The following is a 25,904-nucleotide window of genomic DNA, read 5'->3' on the forward strand; positions in this document are numbered from 1 at the left end:
CTGGCGGTGGCGCAGTCGCGGCCCGTCTGGCAGCAGCCGCCGCCGGCGCGCGCCACGCACGGGTAGAAGCCCGTGGGGCAGTAGCCCGGCGGGAAACCGTCCGACTCGGTCGCCGTCGGCCGCACGGGCAGGTTGCCGCTGTCGGTGCCCGTGGTCCGCGCCGTGGTCGACGGCGTGGCCGTGGGCTGCGGCGTGGTGCTGCTGCTGGCGGCGCTGCTCGTGGCTGACGATGTGGTGGGCGGCGGGGGCGGGGGAGGCGCCGTCGACGAGGGGGTGGGCGTGGTTGTGGGAGGCTGGGTGCGGGAGGTGGTGGAGAGGCGGACGCCTGGATAGAGGGAGAACAGGCGTTGGTTAGCAGGGATTTAAAAGAGGGAGGGAACATGGGAACATGGGAACGGCAGGGAGCCAACATACATCCTATGCCCTGGCACGAGAAACCGGCGATGCAGCAGCCGCCGCCCAGGTCCGAGGGGCAGGCCGTGTCGCCGGGGGCGCAGTTGTTGAGGGTGCCGCCGCAGGTGCTGCCGTTGGCGCAGCAGCCGACGGAGCCGAGGCCCGTGTCGGTGATGGTGTAGCACGTCTCGCCGTCGCGGCAGCAGGCGTTGGGCTGGTTGATGGTCGTGCAGCTCTTGGTGCCCGCCGGGCAGCCCCACTGCCGCCGCTCGAGCCGCGCCAGCGCCCGCGCCGCCCGCCGGAAGAGCCTCTCCGCCTCCGTCTCCCCCTCACCCCCCTGGCCGCCGCTCAGGCGGGCGCGGTAGTCCAGGTGCGCCGCGAAGGCTGGGCGGAAGCGGGGCTCCGCTGGACTCTGCGCCGCCGCCGCCGCTGCTGCTGCTGCTGCTCTGTTCTTGTCTGTGGGTCCGTCTGCTGCTTCGCCCGCGTCTCGGCCTAGGAGTGCTGGCCGTGCTCGTCCGACGAGGTTTGGCGGTGCCCCATCTGCTGCGACGAAAGGCCTCTGGGCGTTGTCTTCGCTAGGGAGGTACGGGAAGGCGACGTAGTGCGGAAAGAACTTCTCGCCCCGGTCGGGGGCCATCTTCCGGATGGCTGTCGGGAGCGGCTGACTGTCTTGCTGCTGCTCGGCGGCGGCGGCCACTGCGGCGTCGACGAGCAGGAGCAGCGGCACCGGAAGGGCGCATATCGAGCGTGCGAGCCACATGGCGTCTAACACACCCTAGGGTGTAGGTTCGATAGTTCGAGAGGGACTGGCGCTACCGCTGGTCAGGGGAAGTCGGCATCGACCTCGACGGAAGGGAGTGTCGACTCGGTGATGGCGGGTGTGGTGGGCGGTGAATCACGCAGCACGTCTTGGACGACCTCGGAGGAGCGTTGCTGTGGGAAAAACAATGGCTTGAGTATTCCAACAAGTGCAGCCTCGTCATCATGTCAAATACAAGAGGAGTGCGCGGACTGGCGCTGCGTGCTTGGGCCCCCATGAGATCCTGTGAGATCCTGTGGTGCCGAGGATGGCTGGGCGTGGGCTTTTTTTGAGGTGGTTGGTTGGGTCCACGCCCCATCAACCCCTGAAATTGGGGATCAGAATCCATGGTCGCCATCCACGTGGCATTTGATCATTTTCTGCATGAACATACATGTACACCATGTCCTGCAGGTTCAATCGGCATTCTAGTACCTTGGTGTTTGTCCTCTTTTGCGGTGGAAGATCCCATTGTGCATGCAATTCTCAATCTAACTTGGCCCGGCATCAACGCCCGGGCTGTTGGATTGATCGAGTCCTGGTGGTTGACCCACCTGCCAGCCACACCTCAACGTCAGTCTGGACTGACGGGACTGTACCTCTCACGGCCCAGGACTTAGGGCAGTGGCATGCGACAGTCTTTGAAATGCTGTATCACAGATAGTGGTGGTATTCCCGTAAAGAGCCGTCTAACCATTTTCTCCGAGCATCATAGCCCACATTGCAGTACATTTTATCCTACAGACAGATGGCCCTATACGAAAATGAGTTGCCTCAACATCCATCATCCATCAGGACCATATCCCCAACTCTTCACTCTTGACCGGTCCGCCAGGCCGGCGCTGCGCTGCCAGCCGGTTGCGCCCCCTCATGAAGGCCGAACAGAGCAAGGCGGCGGCGACACTGACGTTCAGACTATCCACCGTGAGCGAGTCTGACTGGTTCGGGATGCTGATCTCCGTGTCGGCCTTGGCCTTGAGCATCCGCGGCAGCCCGTCACCCTCGCTGCCCACGACGAGAATGCAAGGGTCGGACGCGAGCGGGTCGCCCTCCTCGACGCTATAGACGTCGGCGTGCTCGCGGTGGTGTGACCCCGAGTGTGCAGCCACGGCCGCATAGACCTTCCAGCCCGCCTCCTTGGACCCTTCCAGGAAGCTGACGGGCGAGTCGACCGCGAAGAGCGGAATGCTCTCCGACGCCCCCGCTGACGACTTGAGCGCCACGGGCGACAAGGTCGCCGAGCTCTTGGTCGAGATGGCGACCGCGCTCGCGCCGAGGAAGCTCGCCGTCCGAAGTATGGCTCCAAGGTTGCCCGGGTCGAGAACGTGGTCGAGCAGAAGGACGAGAGGCTTGTGCTGGCCGCCGCGGGCATGGACGGTGGTGTCCTTGCCGTTTATCGCCAGGTCTTCGGCTGTCTGGTGCCCCAGCACAATGCTGAACGAGTTGCTGTTGACGCCGCCGCTCTCGCTCTCCTCGGTGACCAAAGGTCCGAGTGCCGTGACCGGGGGCTGTGGGATCGGCGATGCCTCCAAGATGTAGCCGTTGTGAGGGCGGCCCTGGCTCATCTTGGCCATGAGCTTCTGATCCTGCTCCCCAAGCGTCGTCACCTTGACACCCTTTTTCTCCGCCAGCCTCTCGATGGCCATGTCCCGCCCGACGTTTTCGCGGTTCGCGCCTCCATAGATGTAAAGGTGATACAGCTTTCTCCGGGACGCCCTCAGCGCTTCTTCCACCACAAACTTGCCATACAGAAACTGTGAGGCGGCGGTAGTGTACTTGATGGTTGCCACGATCGGCTCTGGGTCATCTCCGAACCTCTGATGGTCTTCGGTGCGATACCCTTCCGCACTTCGGCTGCGGGGAGCGTCACGTTCATGACTGCGGGGAGTGTCATATTCGCGGCTGCGAAGGGCGTCATGGCCGCTGCTGCGAGGGGCGTCGTATTTGCGGCTGCGAGGAGCGTCATCGTCACGACTCTGGGGGGTGCCATATTCTCGTCTGCGGGTGGCATCATACTTGCTTCTGCGAGGGCTGTCATACTCGCGACTGCGAGGAGCGCCATTTTCGCGAACACGAGGAGCTTCCGAATCGCGGCTGCGGGCGCCGTCATACTCGGGGCTGCGATGTGTGTCATACTCGCCACGGCGCGGAGCGTCAACCTCACGACCGCGAGGAGTTTCCGAGTCCCGGCTGCGAGGGGTGCCATAGTCACGGCTGCGAGGAGCGTTACCGTCGCGGCTACGAGGGGCGTCACCGTCGCGGCTGTGAGGGGCGCCAAAGTCGCGGCTGCGAGGAGCGTCACCGTCGCGGCTGCGAGGGGCGCCAAAGTCGCGGCTGCGAGGTGCGTCACCGTCGCTACTGCGAGCCCCTGCCGAGTCCCGGGTGCGATCGCCGCGGCCGTCCATAGCTGGTCTTCCAACTCCCTCTGATGCTGGCCTATAATCCCTGAAATCGCCTGCTGAAGAGGTCTCGCCACGCATGCGAGAGCCCACCCGACCGCGGCGATCCCAAAAGGACCCTGAGGGTGAAGGCCTCGCTGTTCCTCGGCTGGGCGGGACGCTCCGCGACCTTGAGGTTGGCGCGCGCTTGGAGCTGCGCCAGAAATCCTCATCAGTCTGCGCCGCTTTCAGATCCTTGTTGTGAAGGGCCGACAGCTCGTCTCTGAGCTGTCCGCTCTTGAGTTTATACACCAGGCTATTCTTGCCAAAGGAATTCGTGGGATCATTAAACCTGGCGCTGCGTGACTGCGGTTTGAATTTGGGCGGCTCGGCGATATCCTTCTTCCCCTTCCGGATCTTGAAATCGACCTTCTCGAAGCGGTCGCCGTTCACACCCGCCCGGGGCCTCCCCGTTCTCGGCGGCCGTGCATCGCCGTCCCTGGTGACAGAAGAGCCACGCTGGGCACTGTAGCTCTTGCGATCCAGCCGCTCGGACTGTCTCAAGCCGCGGTGGACAGCGGAGAGGGATGACGAGGGGCGAGTGCCAACTTGCACGAGGAGATGGGGCCGTGGCGAGAAAGTTAAAGCACGCAAGCCAGAGGCACATGAAAATCTACCTGGTATCATGGCATTAGGTCCTCAGCTGAGGAGAGTGTATCTATCAGCCAGCGCCTATATGTAAAGGGAAAAAAAATCCATCAGTCAAGTCCAAGACTTTTTTTTTTCCCATTCCATCCCCGTTTTTTTTTTCAGGGTCCTTATCGGCGCCTGTCCCCTATCGCTCACGTTGTTCTACCTAGAACGGCCCCACCTCCAACTGCTAGCACCCTGGCTTCGGGAGGTTCCGTCCAATCACAGGCGCTAGAATGCACGACATCGGACCCACTGCAATCCATTAATTACGTCGCATCAATGTTGAACCACAGTTTGGGCGCGTTCAACGCGCGCCTCGTAACCTTGATGTCTGCTGGAGGTCACTTTGGCTAGGCTCGCAATATTTTGCAACCCCCCACGTCGCGAACACATATCGCCGCCCTCGCCATCCTAATTCGAGTCGCAAAACTCCAGCTCACACCCACTCTATAGATTGCTATCGACGTAGCACCAGGATATGGCCAACTAGACGCGATCTTGCTTCATAGTGCCCCATCTCAGCACCATGGCCGGAAGCCCCGCCGCCTCCGAGACCGAGGTCTCGGAGGCCGCATCCACACTCGACACCGAGCCCGCTGCCGTCCAGCTTGCAGCCGTGACTGCCGACCCTCCTCCTCTCCTATCCATCGAGCTTCCGAACCGAAGTGCCGTTAATGGCGTCACGGTCGATGATGCGTCCCCTGACATAGAGCACGAAGAGGAGGAGAAGGAGGAAGTGGGGGCGCATGAGGAGGCGGATTTCGACGATTGGTACCCAGCGACACGTTCAAAGGCCGCAAAAGGGAAGGAGCCGGTCCGGGGAGCCGGCGGCCTGGAGATCCGCATCACCCCACTGCCGGCGTATCTCCACGACGAGTACAGAGTGGCGCCGCGGAGCACCTACGTTCGCTCTATTGTGAACGAGATTGCAGGCGAGCGTGGTGAAGAATGGTATCATATCGAATATGACGACGGCGCCATCGACCAGGTAAGCCCTAAATTTCCAGTGACCTTGCGACGCCTTGCCTCGTGCCTCAGTCCCCAGTGTAGTTCCCCGGACGGCGTATACTGAGGCCCCTGCCAAGTTGGTGGTTGGCTTCTCGTCTGGCTTGTCAGAGATTAGCGCTTTGAAGGAAGTCCTCCGAGCCCTTTCTCGTCCTTCCTGATCCCACTTTAACGGAACCCAAACTGTAGCCTCCGACTGCGTTCCTAAGGATGCCGAGGTAGCTGATAGTTGGCACTCGAACCCGCTTCACACAAGGAGTAACCGCCAACACCTCAGGCTCACAAGTCGCGCCTTCCCGCGCCTTCCGCTTTGCAGTTAACCTTTCACGCTTGGTTCCGTAGACCACTGCAAAGTCTGGCCCACCCCACCTTTCCTTGGCCTTCACTGCTTCATCCTTCATCAGTTCACAAATCACATCCCCATCACCCATCCTACTCTCATCCGCGGTTGCTCCGCCGCTTGGGATTACTGCGAAGCGATCTGCGAACGGCACAGCTCAGGGCCAGGCATCAACTTCTCATCCTTCCATTTAGTACATATCACCCTCGCCTGCTTGTTCTGTGGCATCTTTCAAGCTAACCAGTTACCAAGATTTCATTTGACGAGCTTGTCGCCTCGGAGAACGGGCTCAAGGCGCTGGAGCTGTTTCAGCATCCTGCCGATTCTGTAGGCGGCACCATGCCCGCCAGGCCTCACAAGAAGCGCAAGCACTCGCATCGCGATGACTCCTCGGACGAGCTTCGCTATGATGACTTCCCTGACGAAGATGATGACAACGAGGGTGGCTCTGATGATATGGACCTTGACGATGATGATGATGATGATGATGATGATGACGATCGCGGACATGCACGCAGATCAGTATCGTCGCGGGGATACCGGGCTGAAGTGAGCTCCCGACGATCGTCGAGGCGTGTCACCCGGACCGGCACCGAGCCCAAGGAGCACTCTCGCCCAGCACAGCGCTCTCTGCGTCCTCGAATCACTCTACGCACCGGCCAAAACCGGGCGGTCGACCATGAGGAGGATGAGCTCGCGGGAGAAAGCATGGCTCGTGAAAGCGAAGATGAAGATGACGAGAGCTTTATCCCCATCATCCGGTCAGATATCAACCCCCAAAAACCCAAGCGAAAGCGCGGTCGGCCATCGCGGGTCACCTACAGGCAGGCATCGATCGAGTTCGAAGTGCGGCGGTCGGGAAGGGCCAACAGGACTACCAAGGCCATGCTTGATCCGGCGGATGATGACTCGTTCTACATCGAGGACGACAAGGTCCCAGCTGTCCCGAAAGCCATCAGTATCAAGGAGATATTCCAGCTGGTGGATAGTGTGGAGTTTGTCGACGCTCACTCCAAGACCTGTGGCACCTGTGGATCCAGCGGACCGAACCACAACAAGGGCATGTTGATTCACTGCCAGGGCTGCTCGTTCTCGTTCCACAAGGTGTGCCTGGGATACCGAGGAATGAGAGATCACCGTGTGAGCAAGGTCGGGACGGACCATTTCGTGCTCCAATGCCGCTTCTGCATCGGCCTCGCCACCAAGAAGGACAGCAAGGCTCCACAGCACGACACTTGCCAGGAATGCCGCTCCGTTGGTCCGGCATGCCGCGAGTTTACCCCCAAGCTCACGTCCAAGCAGGAGGAGAAGCTCCGCACTGCCAATAATGGTGAAGACCCCATTACCAAAGTCGCCGCCAAGCTCATCAACAACCACGAGAATGTGCTTTTCCGCTGCACCCACTGCAAGCGGGCGTTCCACTATCTGCATCTTCCTCGACTGGAGAACGTGCCCGACGAGGACCCAACCGATAAGGACAAGATCCGCGCGGACCGCTTATCCGAGTACTCAATGCACCACGCATGCAAGGACTGCCTCGTCCACAAGAACGACGATATTCAGTCGCTTGTGGCATGGAGGCCTGTCGACCCCGACTCGTACAAGAATGAGTCCTACGGTCTCGTCAGCGAGGACGACAAGGAATATCTCGTCAAATGGGCCCAGATGTCGCACGCTCACTGCACCTGGATGCCAGGCGCGTGGATTTTCGGTGCCAGCCATGGGACAATGCGGGCAGCCTTCTCCAGGCGCGACGACGGTCAGCCGCCGCCCCCACGCTTCACCAAAGACGACGCGATACCGGCCGAGTATCTCATGGCAGACATCATCTTTGCTGCCAGATATCACAGCGGCAGCGATCGCATAGTGTCCAAGGAAGATGCCTTGGCAAAAATCTCCAAGGTCAAGGAAGTCCGCGTCAAGTTCCAGGGCCTGTCGTACGATGAGGTTGTCTGGGACTCGCCTCCGTCCAGGAGCAACAGGCCTCTATGGGACACTTTCAAGGAGGCTTACGTGGAATATATCAACGGCAAGCTCTTCAATACGGTCTCGCCCCAGCTGATCAACCAACGCATCGTCGCCTTCTGCAAAAACCCGCCTCCGGACATTGATGAGCAGCCCGAGGCCCTGACATCCTCCCGCCGGCTGATGAAGTACCAAGTGGAAGGCGTAAACTGGCTGGTATGGCACTTCTACAAGATGGAGAGCGTTATCCTTGCCGACGAGATGGGCCTGGGCAAGACGATCCAGGTTTGCGGCATGGTGGGCTACCTTTCGCTGCAGCAGCCCAAGTGCTGGCCATTCCTGATCGTCGTCCCGAGTTCCACGTGCCCGAACTGGCGCCGCGAGATGAAGCAGTGGGTCCCAGACCTGCGCGTGGTAACCTACTTTGGCGGCAAGGTCCCGCAGGAAATCGCATACAAGAACGAGCTTTTCCCCGACGGGTCCAAGGACATCAAGGCCCATGTTGTCATCATGTCATACGACTCGGCCCAAGACCCCCAGACCCGGCACCTCTTCCGCCAAGTGCGCTGGCAGGGACTAGTGGTTGATGAGGGGCAGCGTCTCAAGAACGACCAGAGCATTCTCTACGGCGCGCTGCGGGCCATGAAGGTCCCTTTCCGCCTGCTCCTAACCGGGACGCCGCTCCAGAACAACAAGCGCGAGCTGTTCAACCTGATCCAGTTTATCGACACCAGCAAGGTGGCGGCGGAGATGGACGAGGAATATGCCGAGCTGACCAACGAAAACATCCCGGAGCTCCACGCGCTCATCAAGCCCTACTTCCTGCGGAGGACAAAGGCCGACGTGCTCAAGTTCCTGCCGCCCATGGGCCAGGTCATTGTGCCGGTCAGCATGTCGGTGGTGCAGGAGAAACTGTGCAAGTCCATTATGGCCAAGAACCCTCAGCTGATCCAGGCTATTTTCGCCAAGAGCAAGATGAGCAAGACGGAGCGTGGCTCGCTCAACAACATCCTCATGCAGCTCCGCAAATGTCTCTGTCATCCCTTCGTGTACAGCGACGCTATCGAGGACCGCGACCTGGATGCCAAAACCATGCAGACCGGCCTCGTCGAGGCATCGTCCAAACTAGTGCTTTTGAATATAATGCTACCCAAGCTGAAGGAAAACGGCCACCGGGTCCTAATCTTCAGTCAGTTCCTGGACCAGCTGAGCATTCTCGAGGACTTTTTGAATGGTCTTGGATTCCAGTACCGGCGCCTGGATGGCAGCGTGACCAGCTTGGAGAGACAGCATCGCATTGACGACTTCAACGCGCCCGGCTCCGAGATCTTTGCGTTTCTGCTTTCCACCCGTGCGGGTGGCGTGGGCATCAACCTTGCGACTGCCGACACAGTCATCATCCTCGACCCGGACTTTAACCCCCATCAAGACCTTCAGGCGCTATCCCGGGCGCATCGCATTGGGCAGACGAAAAAGGTTCTTTGCTTCCAGCTCATGACCAAAGGCTCGGTCGAGGAGAAGATTATGCAAATGGGCCGCAAGAAGATGGCGCTCGATCACGTTATGATCGAAACTATGGACAAGCAGGACGTGGAGTCGGATGATCTGGAATCCATTCTGAAGCATGGAGCGGAAGCGCTGTTCAACGAGGACAACGAAAAGGAAATTATCAAGTACGACGAGGCCTCTGTGGAGAAGCTGCTCGACCGGTCGCATCTCGTCGCGGCAGAGCTCGGTGAGGATGACAAGCGCGAGCGAGAGTTCACTCTTGCTCGCGTCTGGGTCAACGACAAGGGCGGCCTGGTCGACGACCTGGAGCTGGCAGAGGGCGCCAGCGTAAGCGAGAACGTGTGGGAAAAGCTGCTCATGGAGCGCGAGATGGACGCCAAGCGCCGCGCGGAGAAGGAGGCGGTGGTGCTGGGGCGCGGAGGCAGGCGGCGTCAGGTCGTCCAGTACTCGCAGCACATGCAGTTCGACGACGAGGGCCCCAAGAGCGAGTCGGAGCAGGACGAGGACTTTGTGGCCAACGAAGCCAGCGACGACGAAGCACGGATAGAGTCGGATGTGCAAAACGCGGCTCGCAAGACGGGACAGGGACACCAAGGTACGACCTCTCCTAAGAAGAATCTTTCTCCGAAAAAGAAGGGACAGCAGGAGAAGAAGGCTACGCCTGCAAAAGCTCGGACGCCTTCCAAGGCCCCAAAGACCCCCACTGCCCCCAGGACCCCAAAGACCGCTTCTAGAGTCACTAGAAGTCGGTCGTCCCCGGCTTCTCAACCAAAACCAGCAGTATCACCAACCAAAATTCGGGCCGAGAATAGGGCTCAGGTGAAGGCTGCTGCTGCTGCTGCCCGTGCTGCTGCTGCCACCAAGGCTGCTGCTGCTGCTGGCAAGGCTGTTGCTGCTACTCCCAGGGCGCCTACTGCTAGTGCCAGAGCGGTTGCCACTGCTTCCGCAAAGGGAGTCCAGACGAAGCCGGCAATCCAGACAAATAAGACGGCGAAGTCGCCGCCTAACTCACTGCAAAGCCAAGCAGGCCGCGAAATATCAAAACAGTCCCGCAGTCCAGCTGACAATACTACAAATGCACAGAACTTGATGCCACCCTCCAGCACCACCCAGACTCTATCGGCGGAGCGCCCGACCCCCATCTACCAGGCAATAACCCAACCCAGGGGCAGGCGCCGGGACCAAACGGTGCAGCATTCCCTACCGCCATACAGTCCGGGCTCGGTGTCCCAGCCGGCGTACCCAACTACAGCCAGCCAGCACAGCCGGCACAGCCAGCACAGCCAGCACAGCCGAATGGCACGGTCCGTAAGCCCCGTGGCCGGCCGCGTGGCCGGCCGCCCCTTGGTTCGGGCCGCGGCCGGGAGTCAAGGCCCCAACAAGTCCCGCAGCAGATCCCTCAGCCCGTCTCCCAATCCGGGCCGCCAAGCATCCAAATCAACCTCTCGGCCCTACCAACCTTTCAACAGCAGCCAAAACGCGGCCACATACCAAACCAGCCGCAAGCTCCTGGCCAAGGCGTCTACGCACTCGGCAGCATAGGTTTAGGGCTAACCCAGCTGCGGCCGCAAGTACCAGTGCTGGGTAGCAACAACGTCGGCCACAGCGTCGGTCCTGGAATCAACCCGGGCGTTGTGCCGACCCATCCGCATATACCCCAGGCCCAGTACATGCCTCAGCTGCCACCGCACTGCGCACAATGTCTTCACCGCCACGACCCAACAAAAGGCTGCTCCTTTAACCCATCGTCCGAGATGAGCATCAGGATGGCGATCGACAATCTTCGGGCGTCGCCGCTCCCTCAAGACATTCTGACTCGGGAAGCACTAAAAGCGAAGCTACGGGAGATGAGGCAGTCGAGCAAGAAGGGGACCTGAATTATACCATGCCCTATTTTCCTGGCCTTTTTCTGCTCTGCTCCTGCGATGATGAATATCCTCTGCCTCTGTTTTTTAGTCCTGTTGTATAACACTGACCCCGCCGCCGCGACGTCCACCTCACCAGCCGTGTTTTTGCCTGCAACATTACACAAAGATTTTCATTTGGGCAGCGAGTCGCCCAGCCCGGCGGCACCTCTCTCCGCCAGATCGCACACGCGGGCGGAGCTGTTTGTGAGTGGGTCTCACCCGGGCGTGTTTTTCTCCTTCTTTTATTTGTTTGCGCGCGAGTCCGAAAAGGGTATATCGATCTACCCGGGACGAGCCACGATAAACGAAAAAGACCAAGACTTATCTTAGAGAAACAGGGGGGAACCTGCGTTTGTTTGCCTTGTTTTTTTTTTCTTCTAGACTTTTTTTCCCCTTCCCGCAGATATCACCCGTTGTGCATGCAGGCGGGATGCAAATCATGGCCAAGGGGGAGGAGAGAGGGATGGAAACTTTAGCTGACGTGCAGATAGATGCAAGCTGCGGAGAGGATATTCTGCGACATGGACGGACGCGGGCGGCGAGGTACATGCCCTATCTACTTAATCGATGACTTGTTATGCACATGCTGTCCACCCTGTGTGTGCCTGGCTGGGCTGGCCGGCCGGCCGGCTGGTTGGCGGGCGGGCAGGCGGCCCAGGCGCCCTGTCTCTCCGGCTGCCTGACTGTCCCATCCCCTGTGTGAGTGTGTGCTCCGTGCTTTTTTTTCTTGTGGCCGCCCAACTTCTCAAGGCAAGGCCAGAGACGACTGGAGGCAGCGAGTCCCCTCCCCCTCCTTCCCTCCCTCCCTCCCTCACTCCGCCCCCGCCCGCGGTGCTGTTGCACCAGCAATGTTCCACCTGATACAAATACATACTACCGAGAACAAGAGGAAAAAGATAGGGCGGGCATCCTTCAGGTTAAGGCCGTGTCTTTGTCACGTGGGAGACACCAGGTTGAAATGCTGCCGCCAGCCGATCTGACGCAGAGAACCTTAAATGACGGGTTAGCGGGCCTCCTTTTTCCCATGTGTGTGTTGTGTGTGTGTTGTGTTGTGTTTTGTGTGTGTGTGTGTGTGTGTGTCTACTTTTTTTGTTCCTCTGCTCCGTTTGCTTTTCCCAAACCGGGCGGCGCGTGTCGTCCCCCCGCCCACATGGGGAGGCTTTTCTCCGACAATCCTCTAGAGCCGTCCGAGAGTATCTTGTTGCTACTAATTTCTACCGCCGCCTGCTTGAGTGCTGCTGCTGCTGCTGCTGCGTCTGCTGATATCGGTGGTTGTTGCTGTTGCTGCTGCTAATATCGCCGGTTGCTGCTGTTGCTGGTGCTGGTGCTGCCGTGTGTCAAGACCTCCCCGTACGTCCGGAATCTTTCGTTTCTTGTGGGTTCACCCGTCCCCCTTCTTCCCCTGTTGTTTTGTCCAAGTCCCTCCTTTCCCCCACCGCCTCCTCCCTCTCCCTCCATACCCTCCCGCATCCTCTTGTCTCGCTGACATCCTCGACCGGCGCCGACGCCGCTCCCCGGCTGCAGGCGTCAGACCGCGCGGGTTGCTGCTCCCGACTTTTCTGTTTCTTCTAGGGGCGGCGGGCGGGCAGCTATCCATCCCCTGACGCCACGCCGTATCCCACAGTCCCCTCCCTCTCCCCCCCTCCCGGCAGCCAGCCACCGCCCGCCGTTTGGTAGCGGGGACGAGCTCGGTTTTCTAGACGCCTCGGAAGGAAAAAAGAAGGAAAGCGTTGGCCGACCTCCCCTCGCGTGCTTGCAGCTCGGCCGGTTCCCGAGCCGGCTCGCTTGCCCATCTGAGAGAGCGTTGTGTGCATGCATGTATGCGTGCGTGCGTGCGTTGCGTGCTTGTGTGTGGTTTCCCCCGCCCCTTCTGCTTGGTTTGCCAGTCGTTTCTCTTGCTCCTGGTCATCTCCTTTTTTTACTCTTTGATATCCTCTTATACTCGTTTCCTCGCTTCTCGTCATCGGGTTTTCTTCGTCTTCTTTCCTCCTGGGACATAGGCACATCGCCTTTTGATTTCTCACTCGCCTGATCTTCTTCGCGGTGCTGCTTCTCTGTTGTTTTCCGATATCATACGTTCGTCTTTCCATCTGTCGCGGCCTCTACCAATAGGCGCCCCCTTCCGAATCATCTTATGACGCCTGACCCGAGACGCAGCTTTATACTCGATAGAGGTACGAGACCGAGTCCTTCTCGTGCTCGGTCTCACGGCTTGCTCGGTACTCATATCCTCGCCTGTCCCAGCTTCCGCCAGGGGCGATCTCCGAATCTCCTCGCAGCGCTTGGCTGTCCGTACAGCTTTTTACTCGACGAAGGTAAGAAGCTGGATCCTCCCTGTCCTGAAGCTCACGATGGCGCTGTTCCTAACCCACTTGTACGTTAGCAGATAGTCCCGGCTTCAGCCAAGGGGGTCTCTTCGAATCTGTTCGCGACGCTCGGCTATCCGCACAGCCTTATACTTGGCCCAAGGCCCAAGACCGAATCTTCCCCGTTACCAGCCTTCCGAGAGAGTTTCCCCTGGCCCGCCTTCCCGTTAACACAGACCAAGGTCTCAGTCAGAAGCTCTCGTGGCGCCGGCTGTTCATAGAGCTCTCAGCTTGATAGAGGTGCGAGGCATATCATCCCTATACTAGATCTGCTCAGAGAGTTGTCCTCTGGCCCGCGCTTCCGTTAGCAGAAATAGAACCCGACATCAGTCACTCACCAAAGCCTCTTTGCCCTCACGCTGACTGGAAATCAAGTGGCGGCGGCAACATGGATCGGACTCGAGGCAGTCAAGAGCAAGGTGTAACTGCGGCGGCGAATTCTTTCCAGGGACTAGGCCGGAGCGCCAGGGGCAAGCCCCAACACCTGTCGACAGTTCATCATCCCCAGCACTATAGCTACGTGCCCAGGAGCGAGTACGTCCATGGCGGGGCCCTGGGCATGAACTTGAGCGCGTTCCCCCGCGGCGGCTCCGCGGCAGGCTTGCAATCCTCGACTCTCTTCGGCCTGGACGGCCTTCAGCGTCGGGCGCAAGGCTGGGGTAAGCTTGTCGACGGTCCTCGGTGGCCGGGTGACGGTTGTAGCGTGGACAGCGCTGTTTCTCTTGCACAGTCATGTGGCGGTGGTGACGCCGGCGTGGGCGGTTGTGAGGGACTCTCGGACGGTCGCGTCGACGCTGATATCAAGTTGAATACAGAGGAGGTTCAAAAGCAGGCTGGCTTACACGGAACAACTACATCAACGCACATCTCCCCGATCGAGAACAACATGAAGCAGACTCTAGTACAAGACTGCAAGGCCTCGGGGGACGGCCCTGGTGTGGAGGTTGGCCATGGAGGGGTTCGGACCCAGTTGCCGGAGGGTGCTCGGGCCAAGGAGGGCGGTCGCCCAGGGCTGAGCCTGACTGATACTGGACATACCTACACTGCAGAGGCTCTGGCGAGCTCTACCGCCCTTCCCTCGAAAGCTCCGGCCGACCAGAAAGAGCAGGAGCAACTGGCAGGGTTTCGGAGCCCTATATCTGGCCACCATTCTTCGCTTCTCCCGGCAAAACCCTACACCCACCCACACTCTTCAACACACAACGCGAGCCAGATTGATATTGCTTCGCCGTCCTCGTCCACAACGCGCAACGTCAACCAGCCCGCAGACTGTGCTTCCAAGTTCCCTGATCCAATATCTCCTTCGCGCACCTCGTCCATACTAGCTCTGCATCTCTCTGCCACAACTCCATCCTCGCCGAGCGTCAACAGCTGGCCTTCCCCATCTCCAAACGCAACGTCTCTACCTCGTCATCAAGCAGACGCGTCCCTTCATCAAGACCATCCCCAAGACCTGCCCCAAAACAACCCTACTTCGTCTTCCTTCTCAAAGAGGCCCCTACCGCATCAACTGGAGAACGAGGACAAGATGCCTGTCGGCGACCAGCTCTACGACGCCTACAAGGCCCAGGGCGGCGGCGGCGCGGACATGCGTGACCTGCGCGTTGAGCATGATGACAAGTCAACTTCATCTGCCAGCAATGACTTCGTCTTTGACGCCTTCATGACCAAGGGCGGTTCGGGTATCCGTGAGCTTCACCCCCAGCATGATAACTCGATCACCAACAACGACCTCCGCCACGACGCCTTCATGACCAAGAGCGGTGCGAACATGCGCGAGCCGCGCGCTGAGCATGACAAGTCAGCTGTCACTGGCGACCAGCTCCACAGCTCTTTCAGGGCCCAGGGTGGCGCGGGCATGCGTGACCTGCACACCGAGCATGGCAAGTCAACTACCACTGGCAACCTCCACCATGATGCCTTCAAGGTCAAGGGCGGCGTGGGCATGCGTGAGCCGCGCGCCGAGCATGATAAGCCAACTGCCGGCAATGAGCTCGTCTACGATGCCTTCAAGGCCAAGGGCGGCACGGGTATTCGCGAGCTTAACGCCAAGCATGAGAAGTCGACCGCCAGCGGCGACGACGACATCTACAATGCCAACGACGATGATGAGGAGCCCACCTTTGGCATCCAGACCGAGCGCCGTCACGTCAAGCAGGTCTTCCGCAACAACAAGGGCGACTACTACCTCGATCGCGGCCACGGTCGCTGCACCAAGCTCATCCCGGCCGACATGCTTCCGCCTCTGGTTGATGTCCCTGCCATTCAGGTAGCCAGCTCTGACATGACCATCCTCCCTGTTCCGCCTGCCGCTGGACGCACTGGACGCTCTGTCTACCTTCACCCTGTCGAGACTGCCGCTCCTCTCGTTGCTTCGACTATTGTCAAGGCCACCCCTGCTGCTAAAGATGTAAGTCTTCCCCATGATTTCTTTGTTATCCACGTAGCCCATCAACTCTGCCAAGTGGCGAGCATATCCCTATCCTGCCTATTCCCTTGCCTCACCGATTCAGAAACTGCTTGGTTTGTATCCAGAAGAACACTCTCTGCCGCTGGAGATGGCGGCACACTCCCTTCCTACATGCCCTATCTCTTTTTCCTCCAAGTCTACATTCCATCTGCTCTGCCAAGTGGAGAGCATATGCCTATCTTCTTGCCTCACAGGATACAGAGGCTACTCGGCCGCCGGCATCCAGAGGAACTCACTCTCTGCCGCTGGGCATGGTGGCACACACCCTCCTTGTCATATAGTGGTGTCTCTTCTGCCCTCTTTCTATCGCATACTTGTCTGTCCTCATTTTTTTCCATCCTGGTGGCCACTCGACACATAACTATAAGACATAACGGACTTTACAAGAACAAGACTTGTCTAACCTGACACTCACATTCTCTGTGGCAGCATGACTCCTCCACCTCTTCGTCTCCCGGCTCGCCCGACAATGTTCAGGTATATTTCAGTTTCCTAGTTCTTTTGTTGGCACTCTTCCCATCCTTAACCTTTGTTGGCGCCCAGCCACGCTCGTCGGACGTTGAGACGTCAACGGCCTCGCGTTGGCCCCCATCCCCAACAATATAACCCACTGCCCAATCAACTGGCAGATCAGCTGTTCTTGACCCACAAGGGCTAGAAGGCTCGATTCTGCTCCGTCATACTATAAAAGAGGCGTCTTCAAAGGACGGTAGCTAACGCAAGAATCCACGTCTAGTCTCGCATCGACGACATTGTGGCCAGCCAGCCAGAGACCAAAAAGAAGAAGGTCAAGGTCTTTTGCGACAAATGGGTGCACGACGGCGTGTGTGCCTTCACCCAGCAGGGGTGCAGGTACAAACACGAAATGCCCTACGACAGGGCCACGCAGGTCTCTCTGGGCCTGTTCCAGGGCTTCCCGTCGTGGTGGCGCCGCCACCAGGCGGAGCTGCAGCAGATCGCCTCGCCGCCGCAGGGTGCAGGCGCCATCATGGGCGCCCAGGAGGTCGTCGTCGGTGGCGGCGGCAGCGAGCAGACGCTCGTCATGGGCAGCCGCGCCCTCGGCGGCGTGAGGGACTTCGTGTCGCCTCCTCCCCACGCGGGCGCGCACGTGGCCCAGTACGGCCAGATGGTGACCGTGGCCGCCCCCGCCGACCGCCAGCAGCTGGTCCGCGAGATGCCCTGGCGCCGCCAGGTCGAGGCCGCCCCCGTCCCGCCCCGCGCCGCCCAGGCCCCCATCGGCCACATCGGCCACATCGGCCGCGACGCCGTCGGCTTCCCTGCCTTCCCGGCCCCGGCCCCGGCCCGTAAGTCCCCTTGGTGGTGATCCATCCCTCCTTTGGTGGATCCTTGCCTCGGGCCAGGGAGCCGCGCGCTCGGGATGCCCCAGAAATGTATAATAACCATTAGACTATTATTATAAACCAGAAGCAGACATTGCTGGTCGTGAAAGCAGCAGCAGCAGCGGCCCCGGCGCCCACTGGGGCGCCGTGGGCTCGCCTGTCCCCCACGCCGCCGAAGTGACCTCTGGTCGTGCCCGTGCCCGTGCCCGTAGCCAGCAGACGCCCGAGCACCGCGGCCGCCTCGCAACCCCCAACATGTTCGGCGCCCTGCAGTCTTCGCCCGAGTCCTCGGGCAGCACCGACTCCAGCCGCGGCCTCGGCAGCGGCGCCAAGCTGACCAGCCCCAACGAGGGGAACTAGGTTCGCTCTCAGCCGGCCGCCGCGCGCTCTACCGACTCTTCCATCTTGTGCCTCTACAAATATAGACCAATACATGACTAGTAAAGAATGACACAAGAAAAAAAAGTTGAAAACCAATGAAAAAGGAAGAACATATATGAGGCGTCTGGCGGCAGCGGCTCCAAGCGCAACAAATGGCTCGCCCGGAACGCTGGGGCCGTCACCTCTAACAGCACATCCGATTCACAGCGGACATGACGGACGGCAGGTAGATAAAAAGACACTCTCCTCCCTTCTTGTGGCAATATGCCAAGGGCGTTATTCCAGTGTCGAGGCGAGAATCGGGTCATGACTACGCTGCTCAAGATCTTGGCGAAATCGCGATGCTTCTTGGACTCAACCCCACTCTACTGCTCTGCTTTGCTTGCTCTACTAGATCCTTCCGCTGCCCCTCAGTCTCTTCTCTGCCGTTTTCTCGACCCCTTGTCGCTTCACAGAATATCACAGAACCGGCCTTTGTTGGATTAGTTATCCGGATACAGCCTCAGGTGTTGGCAGAGGGGGAACTCGCACGGAGGATGACCAGAGGGCAGAACAGCGATGGTTTCCCTTTTCCTTCTTGTCGTCATTGTCAGGAGTATCGCTCGGATGGCTATAGAGGCCTCCTTACACTGAGGATACTCCTCCTGCTATAGGCAACACACTCTCCACTTTCCGCCCTGCGCCGCCAGTGCTGTCTGATTCTGCCGTAAGTGAAACTGTTCACAGTGAGGTCGCAAACGCCCTGAATCAAGCCACCGTCTTCTTTGCGGGTCCCAAGGCTTGCGGCTTTGCCGCTAAAGGTAAGAGTGAGATTTTTTGGCGCAAGCTCTCATCACGAAACATGCTTTCCCAAGTCGTAAAGGTGGACAGCTCGGTAACGAAAACGATGTGCCATGGCCCATTCTGAGAGGAGTGTATCTGTAGGCAGGTCGACCGAGAATTTAGCTCATGCTAGGATCCTATATCATCCATACATAGCATGGATCACTGAGAGTCTAGGGTTTGAGGGCTGGAATGTGTACCCATTCCATTGATGTAAATGTAATCCAATAGTTGAGATATAAGTCCCAAGCCACCGATATGGATTGGTCGCTGTGGCTGATTGCCCAGCATTTGAAGTTGGGCGTGTGGCTGCCCTCCTGCAAGTCACCCCATCAATCAGAACCCCCAGCAGTTGTTGTTGACACCCCTCTTCATGGCAGAACATGATGTGCTTCATATATCTTTCCTCATATTCAATTTCTCTGTTTCCCCATTTCTTACATTTCTTGGTCTTCACGGATCTGTTGTGACCAACATTTGTTAGTTATGTGTACCAATCATGAATCATGAGGGTGCTGATCAGCAGCCGTTGGACAGCCCTAGAAAAGCGGGGATGTTTGAGCTATGGCTGGCTGGTTGGTGGGGGAAGGCGCGCGTAGATGAGCTCAACTGCTTGTTGGCGACCGCAACGTGCCGCTGCCTGTGAGTTGAGCTCGGCTGCCCGCACCGCAACCCAAAAGCACTCCGAGTCGGACACCAAACACCCCGATGAGAGTCCGTCCTCCTGGTGCGGCAGTAGAAGGAAACCAGGCCAGTACACAAGAGGGACGCTTCGACGAGCATGCCGGCAATTCCGTCATAGAACCGCACTGCCGCCGCTGACAAGCTCACGACGCTTGCGCCCCTCCAAACCACCGCCTGCCACACCTCCCTCAACCCAGCCCGACCGACCACCCCCCGCAGGCAGGCCCAGCTGCCGTCCACCATGGATCACTGCGCCTCGGTGCTGCTGGCGTTCCCGCCAGAGGACGTCCTGGCCGACCATGCTGCCTATAACAAGGCCGCAAAGACCCATATCGCCAAGATAAACCAGCTGTTCAAGGACCAGGGCCCTGCCATCGCCGCCAACGCCCAGAGCCTGCTCGACGTGCGTGCCCTCTGCCCGTGTGGTGTCTCCCCCACACACCTTTTGCTAACCTCAGCCCGCGACCTGCCAGTGTCTCAACCCGCAAGTCCACTCAATATCCTACCTCGCCATCCTCGACTGCCTGCTGCCTACGCCTACAGACCTGAGGCAGTCACCGTACCAGTACGATGAGGGCCTGGCCGAGCGCATAATCTTGTTCCTCTGCCGCTTCGATCCCATCCAGATCCGCTACTATGGCGTGCCTTTTACGACCCTGTTCACCACCGTTAGTAGTGGTCAGATAATGCCGGTAAGAGTTGATGGCTGGTGCGGGAGAGGACGAGGCGAGGCGCGCGCAAACAAGCTCATCATAAACTGACCTGAACGCCGTTTCCTCAGGCCCCGGTTGCCGTCCCGCTGCTGGCAAATGCTCTATTAAGAGTCGACCCTTCGGGCTCGATGCTCACGTCGAACCACCTGATGTTGATGGGGCTGGCCTACTTTAGCGAGGTCACGGAGCCCACCGTCGCCGTCACCGACAAGAGCATAATCTACTACCCCAACATGGTTAACCAGCCGGACCCGCGCACCATCATGCTCTGCGACCCGAACCTTCCCCCCTCGTCCTACGTCACCAAGGACACGGGCCTGACGACGCGCCTGACGCCGCTGCAGGTGATCGAGTATGACTGGCTCGTAGGGCTGTCCCGGTGCTCGCGGCGCGACTGGAGCGGCGCCAGGGAGGCGTTTGGCCGCGCCGCCTCGCATCCCTGCCGCGACGCTGGCATTAGCCGCGCCATGGTCGAGGCGTTCAAGAAGTGGGTGCTCGTCAGCCTGCTGGACGAGGGCCGCGTGTCGGGCCCCGCGCCGCCGCACGCCAGCGAGCGCGTGGCTAAGGCCCACGCGCTCCTGGCGCTCCCCTACGTCCACATCGCCGAGGAGTTCCTGGGCTCGGGCAACGGCGCCGCCCTCCGGCGCTGCGTCGAGGCGTCGCAGGCCCAGCTCGTCGAGGACGGCAACGAGGGCCTGGTTCGCGAGGTGCTCCAGTCCCACCAGAAGTGGCAGATCGTCAGGTTGCGTGACGTCTACGCCAGGATCTCGCTGTCCGAGGTGCGCGAGCGGACCAAGAGCGCCGTCACGGGCGAGCCGGCCGCGAGCGACGCCGAGTTGGCGGCGCTGATCGAGAGCATGGTGGCCTCGGGCATGCTGCAGGCCGCCATCGAGCCGCCCATCTCAGGCGGCGGCGCTGGCGTCCCGTGCCTCGTGTTTCTAAACGGCGACGACAACAGACCCGAGCACGAGCTGGCCAGCCAGATCCAGCACGCGGCCGAGCGCATCAACCGGCTCTCGCTCGAGTACAGGGCAACCAAGGAGAGGCTGGCCACCAGCAAGGAGTTCATCCGCCTGGCCATCAAGGATCAGAAGCGCGACAAGGACACCAAGGACACCTGCTTCGACTTCAACGCCATGGAGGACGAGGACATCATGTCGGAGATGACCCCCGGCAACCTCTGATGGGAGCAGCCTCCCTCGGTGCGAAACCCGCTGCAGACGCCCAAGGGCGCCCGAGACGACGGGCGTCACCTGCCCTGCGCTAGTGCAGGAGCTGCTGCACCGGCCAGCCAGAGCAAGTAGACCTAATTAGACATGCCGACTTTTTGGGAGGCATCCTTTTTTTGATTGCACAGTCATGGCAACGGTGACGACAGTGCTAAAAAGGCACGGCACTCTAGCCAGTCCAAGGTGGAGACCTAATTGTGCCCGCCTCTTAAATACAGGATGGGATTACGTGGCGTCCATAGAGGCAGTGTCTTGTTCTTTCTCTTTTCGCGTCAATGCCTGCACAGCAAAGCGATACATTGATTGCCCGAGCTAGTAGCCCGAGGTCGCCATGTTTAGACTGTGGAGCTCAAGAGGTCTCATTTGTGTCATGTGCGCACCGCATCTAGCCAGCCTCGTAATAGACGTGAAGCCCTCGTGCTTCATCGGTTTCCTTCCGTGTCATATTCCATGCGTGACCCAGCCAACCTTTTTTTCTTCTCGAGCACTCGCCGCTTTTACTATTAGTACCATTATGACAAGCGTAAAGCAGCCCGCCCAGGTCAACGGAGCAATCCCGTGCTGCCCGTCACGCCAACAGCATACAAAGATGATGCCGACGGCAGAGTCTGGTCCAGATCCCGACAGGGTACATACAGGAAGGATGGACAACGTGCAACAGCACATCGCCGCCTCAAATTTCGAATTGCTTGATCATCTCCGTGAGCCTGGCGGCCTCTCCCTTCCAGTCCATGGGGGCGGCGCTCATGACCTGGTAGCGCACCCTGTTGAAGCATAATTTGTTAGCAAACACCCCTCTTCTGACGTCCGGCGGTCACCCAAACCAGAAAGGACTCACCGTTGCACTTCGCCAAAGGTGTCCATCTTTGCCCGACACCTGAAGCTCAGCCTTCGGCAGTTGGCAGCCTCAAACGCTCGCGTGAAACTCTCCTCGTCCTCCTCCTTCAACGCCATCAGCTCGTCTGCCGACTTGCCCATGATGATACGACCGACATCATCGAAACAGCTGACCCACAGCTGCCCCGTGTGGTCGTTGACATTGACGCTCCTGTCGTTGTTGTTGTTTTTTTTGCGTCAGCAAACATGAAAGGGGACAGGTTACTCTCGTCAGCATCGCGACTCGACTTACATGATGTACCGGTACTCGGGGCGCGGGTGGGAAATTTGGCACTTCTCGCAGCGCCAGTTCTCACCATCCTCCACAACCTTCTTGCTGCAGGTAGCGCTCATGCAAGCCGGATAGCAGAAGTTCTCTTGGCGGATGAAAACGATGGTGGCCTTCAGATTGAAGTAGGTGTCGGTTTCCATGCCCAAGCCCTCGTCCTTGACCTGCGAGACAGTTTTGAGCTCGTCCTTGCGCCCTGTGGCGGCTCCCAGGCTGCCCGTGTTGTGCGTGGCAAAGCTGTTGTCCCTACCGGACGAGTCGTACCAGCCCTTGAGCCGGTGCGCCTCGGGGATGTCCGGGTCCAGGGTCATGGTGCCCGAGGACAGCAGCGAGAGCGAGCGGCCGCCAAAATCGCCAACCTTGGCGCCCTTGAACGCGATGACGGACTCGGGCTTGGCATCAAATCCCAGTGCCGTCTTGCCCCAGATGGTCATGCGGACCGAGTAGCCCGAGTCGTCAACGAGGGTCAGCTCACGCTTGTCAAAATTCTTGCCGCTGTTCTTGGACACGATCTGGGTGATGTCAGCGGCCTCCTTGAGGACACCGATGAGATCGACCGTCGCGTCCTTTTCGACCTCCTGCAGCTCCTGGATATTGCAGAAGTTGAAGCGGACCTGGGGAACATTGCTTTGATCCTCGGCCTTTTCGATTTGGGTTCCATCCTCGAAGGTCATTTCGTAGTCGTTTGGCAGGTTCGTGAACTGTTTTTTGGCCATCTGGACCCGACAAGGGCTCGAGATGTAGTAGACCTGGTTCTCCTCCAGAAGGTCGTAGAACTTTTCGCACTCGTTGTTGAAACCGGTCGCCTTGATCTCGCCCGTCTCGTCTAGCAGGTTAACGCTGAACAGCTTGCCCTCGCCGCTGGGCTTGTGCCACGTCCGGATGTCGGATTTGCTCGAGACGCGGGCCTTGATGGTCCACTTATGCTGGTAGGGAGAGAGCGACTCTATGGGGTAGATGACAGCGTTGGGGTTGCTAGCCGGACCGCCGCCCCCGCCGCCCCCGCCGCCTGCCCCGCTGCCAGCTGCCCGGGACGGCATCTGGTTGCGTACTTGGGGCTTGGGCTCGGGCTCCATCTCGGGCTCCATCTCGGGCTCCTGCTTGGCGCCGTAGAAGCCGGTTCCTCCGATGGTGGTGCTGGTGGCCGGCTCCCCTTTGGCCTCGATACTGGTAGGCTCCCCAAGCTTCTCGTAGATACCGAGAGACTCGATGACCTCGAGATCGAGCAGCACAAGAATGCTTCTGCCCTTGAGCTGGCTGGCCGAGTAGGAACGCACTCGCACGATGCTGCCCTTGTACAGGAGGTTGTCATGGATGATGTGATTCGCTTGGGTAGACAGCATGCACTGGATATAGTTGTCCATGTCGCTGAGGACTACGCGATACCGCTCGGGGAAGGGGGCATCGGGGTTCGCCTGCTTGTTCTCGAGAAGCTTGATCTGAAGACATTGGAGGACAGGCACTGGGAAACGCTCATTGGCTTCATCGGGATCGTTGAAGATGGCACTAAAGGGTTTTCTGTTGGTATACGAGTTGACCGTGGGAGACAGCAGCCAGGGATGGGGGAATAGGCGCCTGGAGATATTGGCGGGGGAGAAACTCACCGGATGGCGCCCCGCGTTATCTGGCGGCGGGCTTCGTCGGCCATTTTGTTCGTGACGACAAGGTACAGGCTGGGGCGGTCAAGACACTGGGGACAGGATACGACTCTGATGGTCGTGTTGGACGCTTTGCGATAGCAAGCGTGGCAGAGATCTCGTTGGGGCGAAACTCGGATGCGACGAGGTTGGAGAGACGCGTCGTAAAACCGCGTCACTTACCGACTAATTCATGAGCGGGGTTCTGTCGCCCCAGCCGTGGTTGCTGCCTACCCAGCTGTGGTTGCTGCCTACCATGATTATGTAATGTGCAAGTTTCGCGTCGGCTGGCTCGCCCGCCTCGCCATTAGGCAGGAAGGCTTTGAGGTTGAGCACACATTGGATATCACTTTGTCATTTCAAGATTCCTCATCAGAGGCTTCTTTTTCCCGGTAGACTCTACTAATTACACTTCCTACATGGTAGCTGGCCGCCCGTTGTGCGCTACAAGACCGTTCGAGGTTAACTGCAAAGGCATCATGAGCTCACTACAACTGTTATTGATCAAATCACATCCCCAAACCGTAAGAGACGACAGTGACGGTACCTGTGAGCGAAACCACAGCGGTTCGTGATACAAATGAAGGCTGCGACAGTGACAAGCGTGACCTGCCGCTAGCGCAGGGAAGCTCCCACCCCACCTGGCGTCACAAGGCGGGGCACGTCACCAAGGGGCGCAGGGAGGATGGCTCCACCTGGCCAGAGCTGCAGCTCTCATCATTCGAGACTGGACCATGGATGGACAAAGGGGGACTTCAATACCAATCTCTTGCGACGTACCTCTGGACGCTGGCTGTATCCAAATACGTTTGGTTTGGTTCTAGGCTTGCCTTGCTATTCTCTATTTCTCTCGCCCGATACCTCTCCCAGATAGCGAGCTACGCTGGCTTATCTGCCCAGAAACCTTGCAACAGGTGTCGACGTGCTTTGATTCGTCGATATCTCACGGGAGTTGGATCATCGCGCATCTGAGCCACAAATATCATCACAATGGCCGACGCGGATCTTGCAACCAGAGCTCCCGAGAGCGATGCCGCCGCTCCGACCAGCGCGACGGAGCCGGTGGTCCCCGATGACACCCCTGCGCCAACGGGCCCGGCGATGGGCGAGCACTGCGTCTCGGACAGGCCAACTCGTTCGTCTCCCCGACCAACCCCCCGTGCCGTGATGTCGCAAGGTCGGCCGGTTTGCTAACGGCGCGTCGCGCTGCAGCCGCGGGCCAGTCCGGATCGGGCGAGACCAGGAAGCTGGGCGGGGTCGACGTGTACGTCTCGAAGCCAGCCGACTACCCGCACGCGCCGGCGAAGCTGCTGCTGCTCCTGACCGGCGGCACGGGCTTCAAGTCGGCCAATAACCAGATCCAGGCCGACAGGTTCGCGAGCGAGGGCTTCGTGGTGGTGATGCCCGACCTGTTCGAGGGCGACGCCTTCCCCAACTCGGCGGCGGCGCCCGAGGACGGGCTGACGCTGCTGGACCAGATCAAGCTCAAGGCGGTCGAGACGGCCAAGAGCTTCATGATCGATATGTGGATCGCGCGCCACACAGAGGAGAAAGTGATGCCGACCCTGCGCAAGGTGCTGGACGCGGCAAAGGGCGAGTTCGCCGACGCCATCTCCAACGGCGGCGGCATCTACGCCGCCGGGTACTGCTTCGGCGGGCGCTACGTCATCCTGCTCGCGGCCGAGCGCCAGCTGCAGGGGCCGGCGGACGAGGAGTCGGGCCCCAAGACGGACGGCCCCCACATCAAGGTCGGCGCGCTCGCACACCCGTCCATGGTGGCCACGGACGACTTTGCCGGCGTCAAGGCGCCGCTGAGCCTGGTCTGCGTCGAGAGCGACCCGCTGTTCCCCGACGACATGCGGACGGCGCTCGAGGACTCGTTTTCCAAGAACAACGTCGAGCACGAGGTCCAGGTGTACCCTGGCGTGCCCCACGGTGAGTGCCCGCGATGCCGTCTTGTTGAGAACAGGCCACCTCTGACGTCATTTGCACAGGTTTCGCCGTCGTTGGCGAGTATGACAACGCCGGCATCAAGACAGCGCAGGAGACGGCGTATGAGCAGATGCTGAAATGGTTCAAGCAGCACTAGATTGGGCACGACAAAACTA

At 59.5% G+C, this 25,904-nt stretch overlaps 7 protein-coding genes across 7 annotated transcripts in view; 4 read left to right on the top strand and 3 right to left on the bottom strand.

The window, feature by feature from the left end:
- The window catches only part of GGTG_00784 (hypothetical protein), a gene marked incomplete at its 3' end in the record, with an annotated part of 1,825 nt that extends 346 nt beyond the window's left edge, over positions 1-1,479 (bottom strand). Inside the window, exons 1-2 of the mRNA XM_009218535.1 lie at positions 415-1,479; positions 61-325 (exon numbers count right to left, since the gene is read on the bottom strand). Coding sequence (XP_009216799.1) covers positions 61-325; positions 415-1,153 — 1,004 coding nt within the window. The 5' untranslated portion in view covers positions 1,154-1,479. The remainder of the gene's footprint in view (positions 1-60; positions 326-414) is intronic.
- A 352-nt stretch (positions 1,480-1,831) lies between these two features.
- GGTG_00785 (hypothetical protein) lies at positions 1,832-4,358 on the bottom strand. Its single transcript, XM_009218536.1, has one exon. The coding sequence runs from the start codon at positions 4,255-4,257 to the stop codon at positions 1,984-1,986; it is 2,274 nt and encodes a 757-aa protein (XP_009216800.1). The 5' UTR covers positions 4,258-4,358; the 3' UTR covers positions 1,832-1,983.
- Positions 4,359-4,581: 223 nt separating this feature from the next.
- On the top strand, positions 4,582-11,573 carry GGTG_00786 (chromodomain helicase DNA binding protein 1). Its single transcript, XM_009218537.1, has 3 exons — positions 4,582-5,251; positions 5,861-9,677; positions 10,166-11,573. The coding sequence occupies exons 1-3, from the start codon at positions 4,790-4,792 to the stop codon at positions 10,957-10,959; spliced, it is 5,073 nt and encodes a 1,690-aa protein (XP_009216801.1). The 5' UTR covers positions 4,582-4,789; the 3' UTR covers positions 10,960-11,573.
- Positions 11,574-13,743: 2,170 nt separating this feature from the next.
- GGTG_00787 (hypothetical protein) lies at positions 13,744-17,525 on the top strand (the record flags this gene model as incomplete). The annotated part of the gene is made up of 5 exons (XM_009218538.1): positions 13,744-14,290; positions 14,795-15,765; positions 16,255-16,302; positions 16,562-17,129; positions 17,233-17,525. 5 exons carry the CDS (start codon positions 13,744-13,746, stop codon positions 17,523-17,525), a joined length of 2,427 nt encoding a protein of 808 aa, XP_009216802.1.
- Positions 17,526-18,976: 1,451 nt separating this feature from the next.
- GGTG_00788 (hypothetical protein) lies at positions 18,977-21,433 on the top strand. Its single transcript, XM_009218539.1, has 3 exons — positions 18,977-19,455; positions 19,526-19,744; positions 19,834-21,433. Exons 1-3 carry the CDS (start codon positions 19,294-19,296, stop codon positions 20,947-20,949), a joined length of 1,497 nt encoding a protein of 498 aa, XP_009216803.1. The 5' UTR covers positions 18,977-19,293; the 3' UTR covers positions 20,950-21,433.
- Positions 21,115-24,041, bottom strand: GGTG_00789 (replication factor-A protein 1). The gene is made up of 4 exons (XM_009218540.1): positions 23,764-24,041; positions 22,124-23,665; positions 21,833-22,042; positions 21,115-21,758 (listed from the first exon to the last, which is right to left on the bottom strand). The coding sequence occupies exons 1-4, from the start codon at positions 23,805-23,807 to the stop codon at positions 21,668-21,670; spliced, it is 1,887 nt and encodes a 628-aa protein (XP_009216804.1). The 5' UTR covers positions 23,808-24,041; the 3' UTR covers positions 21,115-21,667.
- Positions 24,042-24,786: 745 nt separating this feature from the next.
- GGTG_00790 (dienelactone hydrolase) lies at positions 24,787-25,885 on the top strand (the record flags this gene model as incomplete). The annotated part of the gene is made up of 3 exons (XM_009218541.1): positions 24,787-24,931; positions 25,009-25,731; positions 25,791-25,885. The coding sequence occupies 3 exons, from the start codon at positions 24,787-24,789 to the stop codon at positions 25,883-25,885; spliced, it is 963 nt and encodes a 320-aa protein (XP_009216805.1).
- Positions 25,886-25,904: the final 19 nt, after the last annotated feature.

This window comes from Gaeumannomyces tritici (assembly GCF_000145635.1).
Source record: "Gaeumannomyces tritici R3-111a-1 unplaced genomic scaffold supercont2.1, whole genome shotgun sequence".
Taxonomy (NCBI): Eukaryota; Fungi; Ascomycota; class Sordariomycetes; order Magnaporthales; family Magnaporthaceae; genus Gaeumannomyces; species Gaeumannomyces tritici.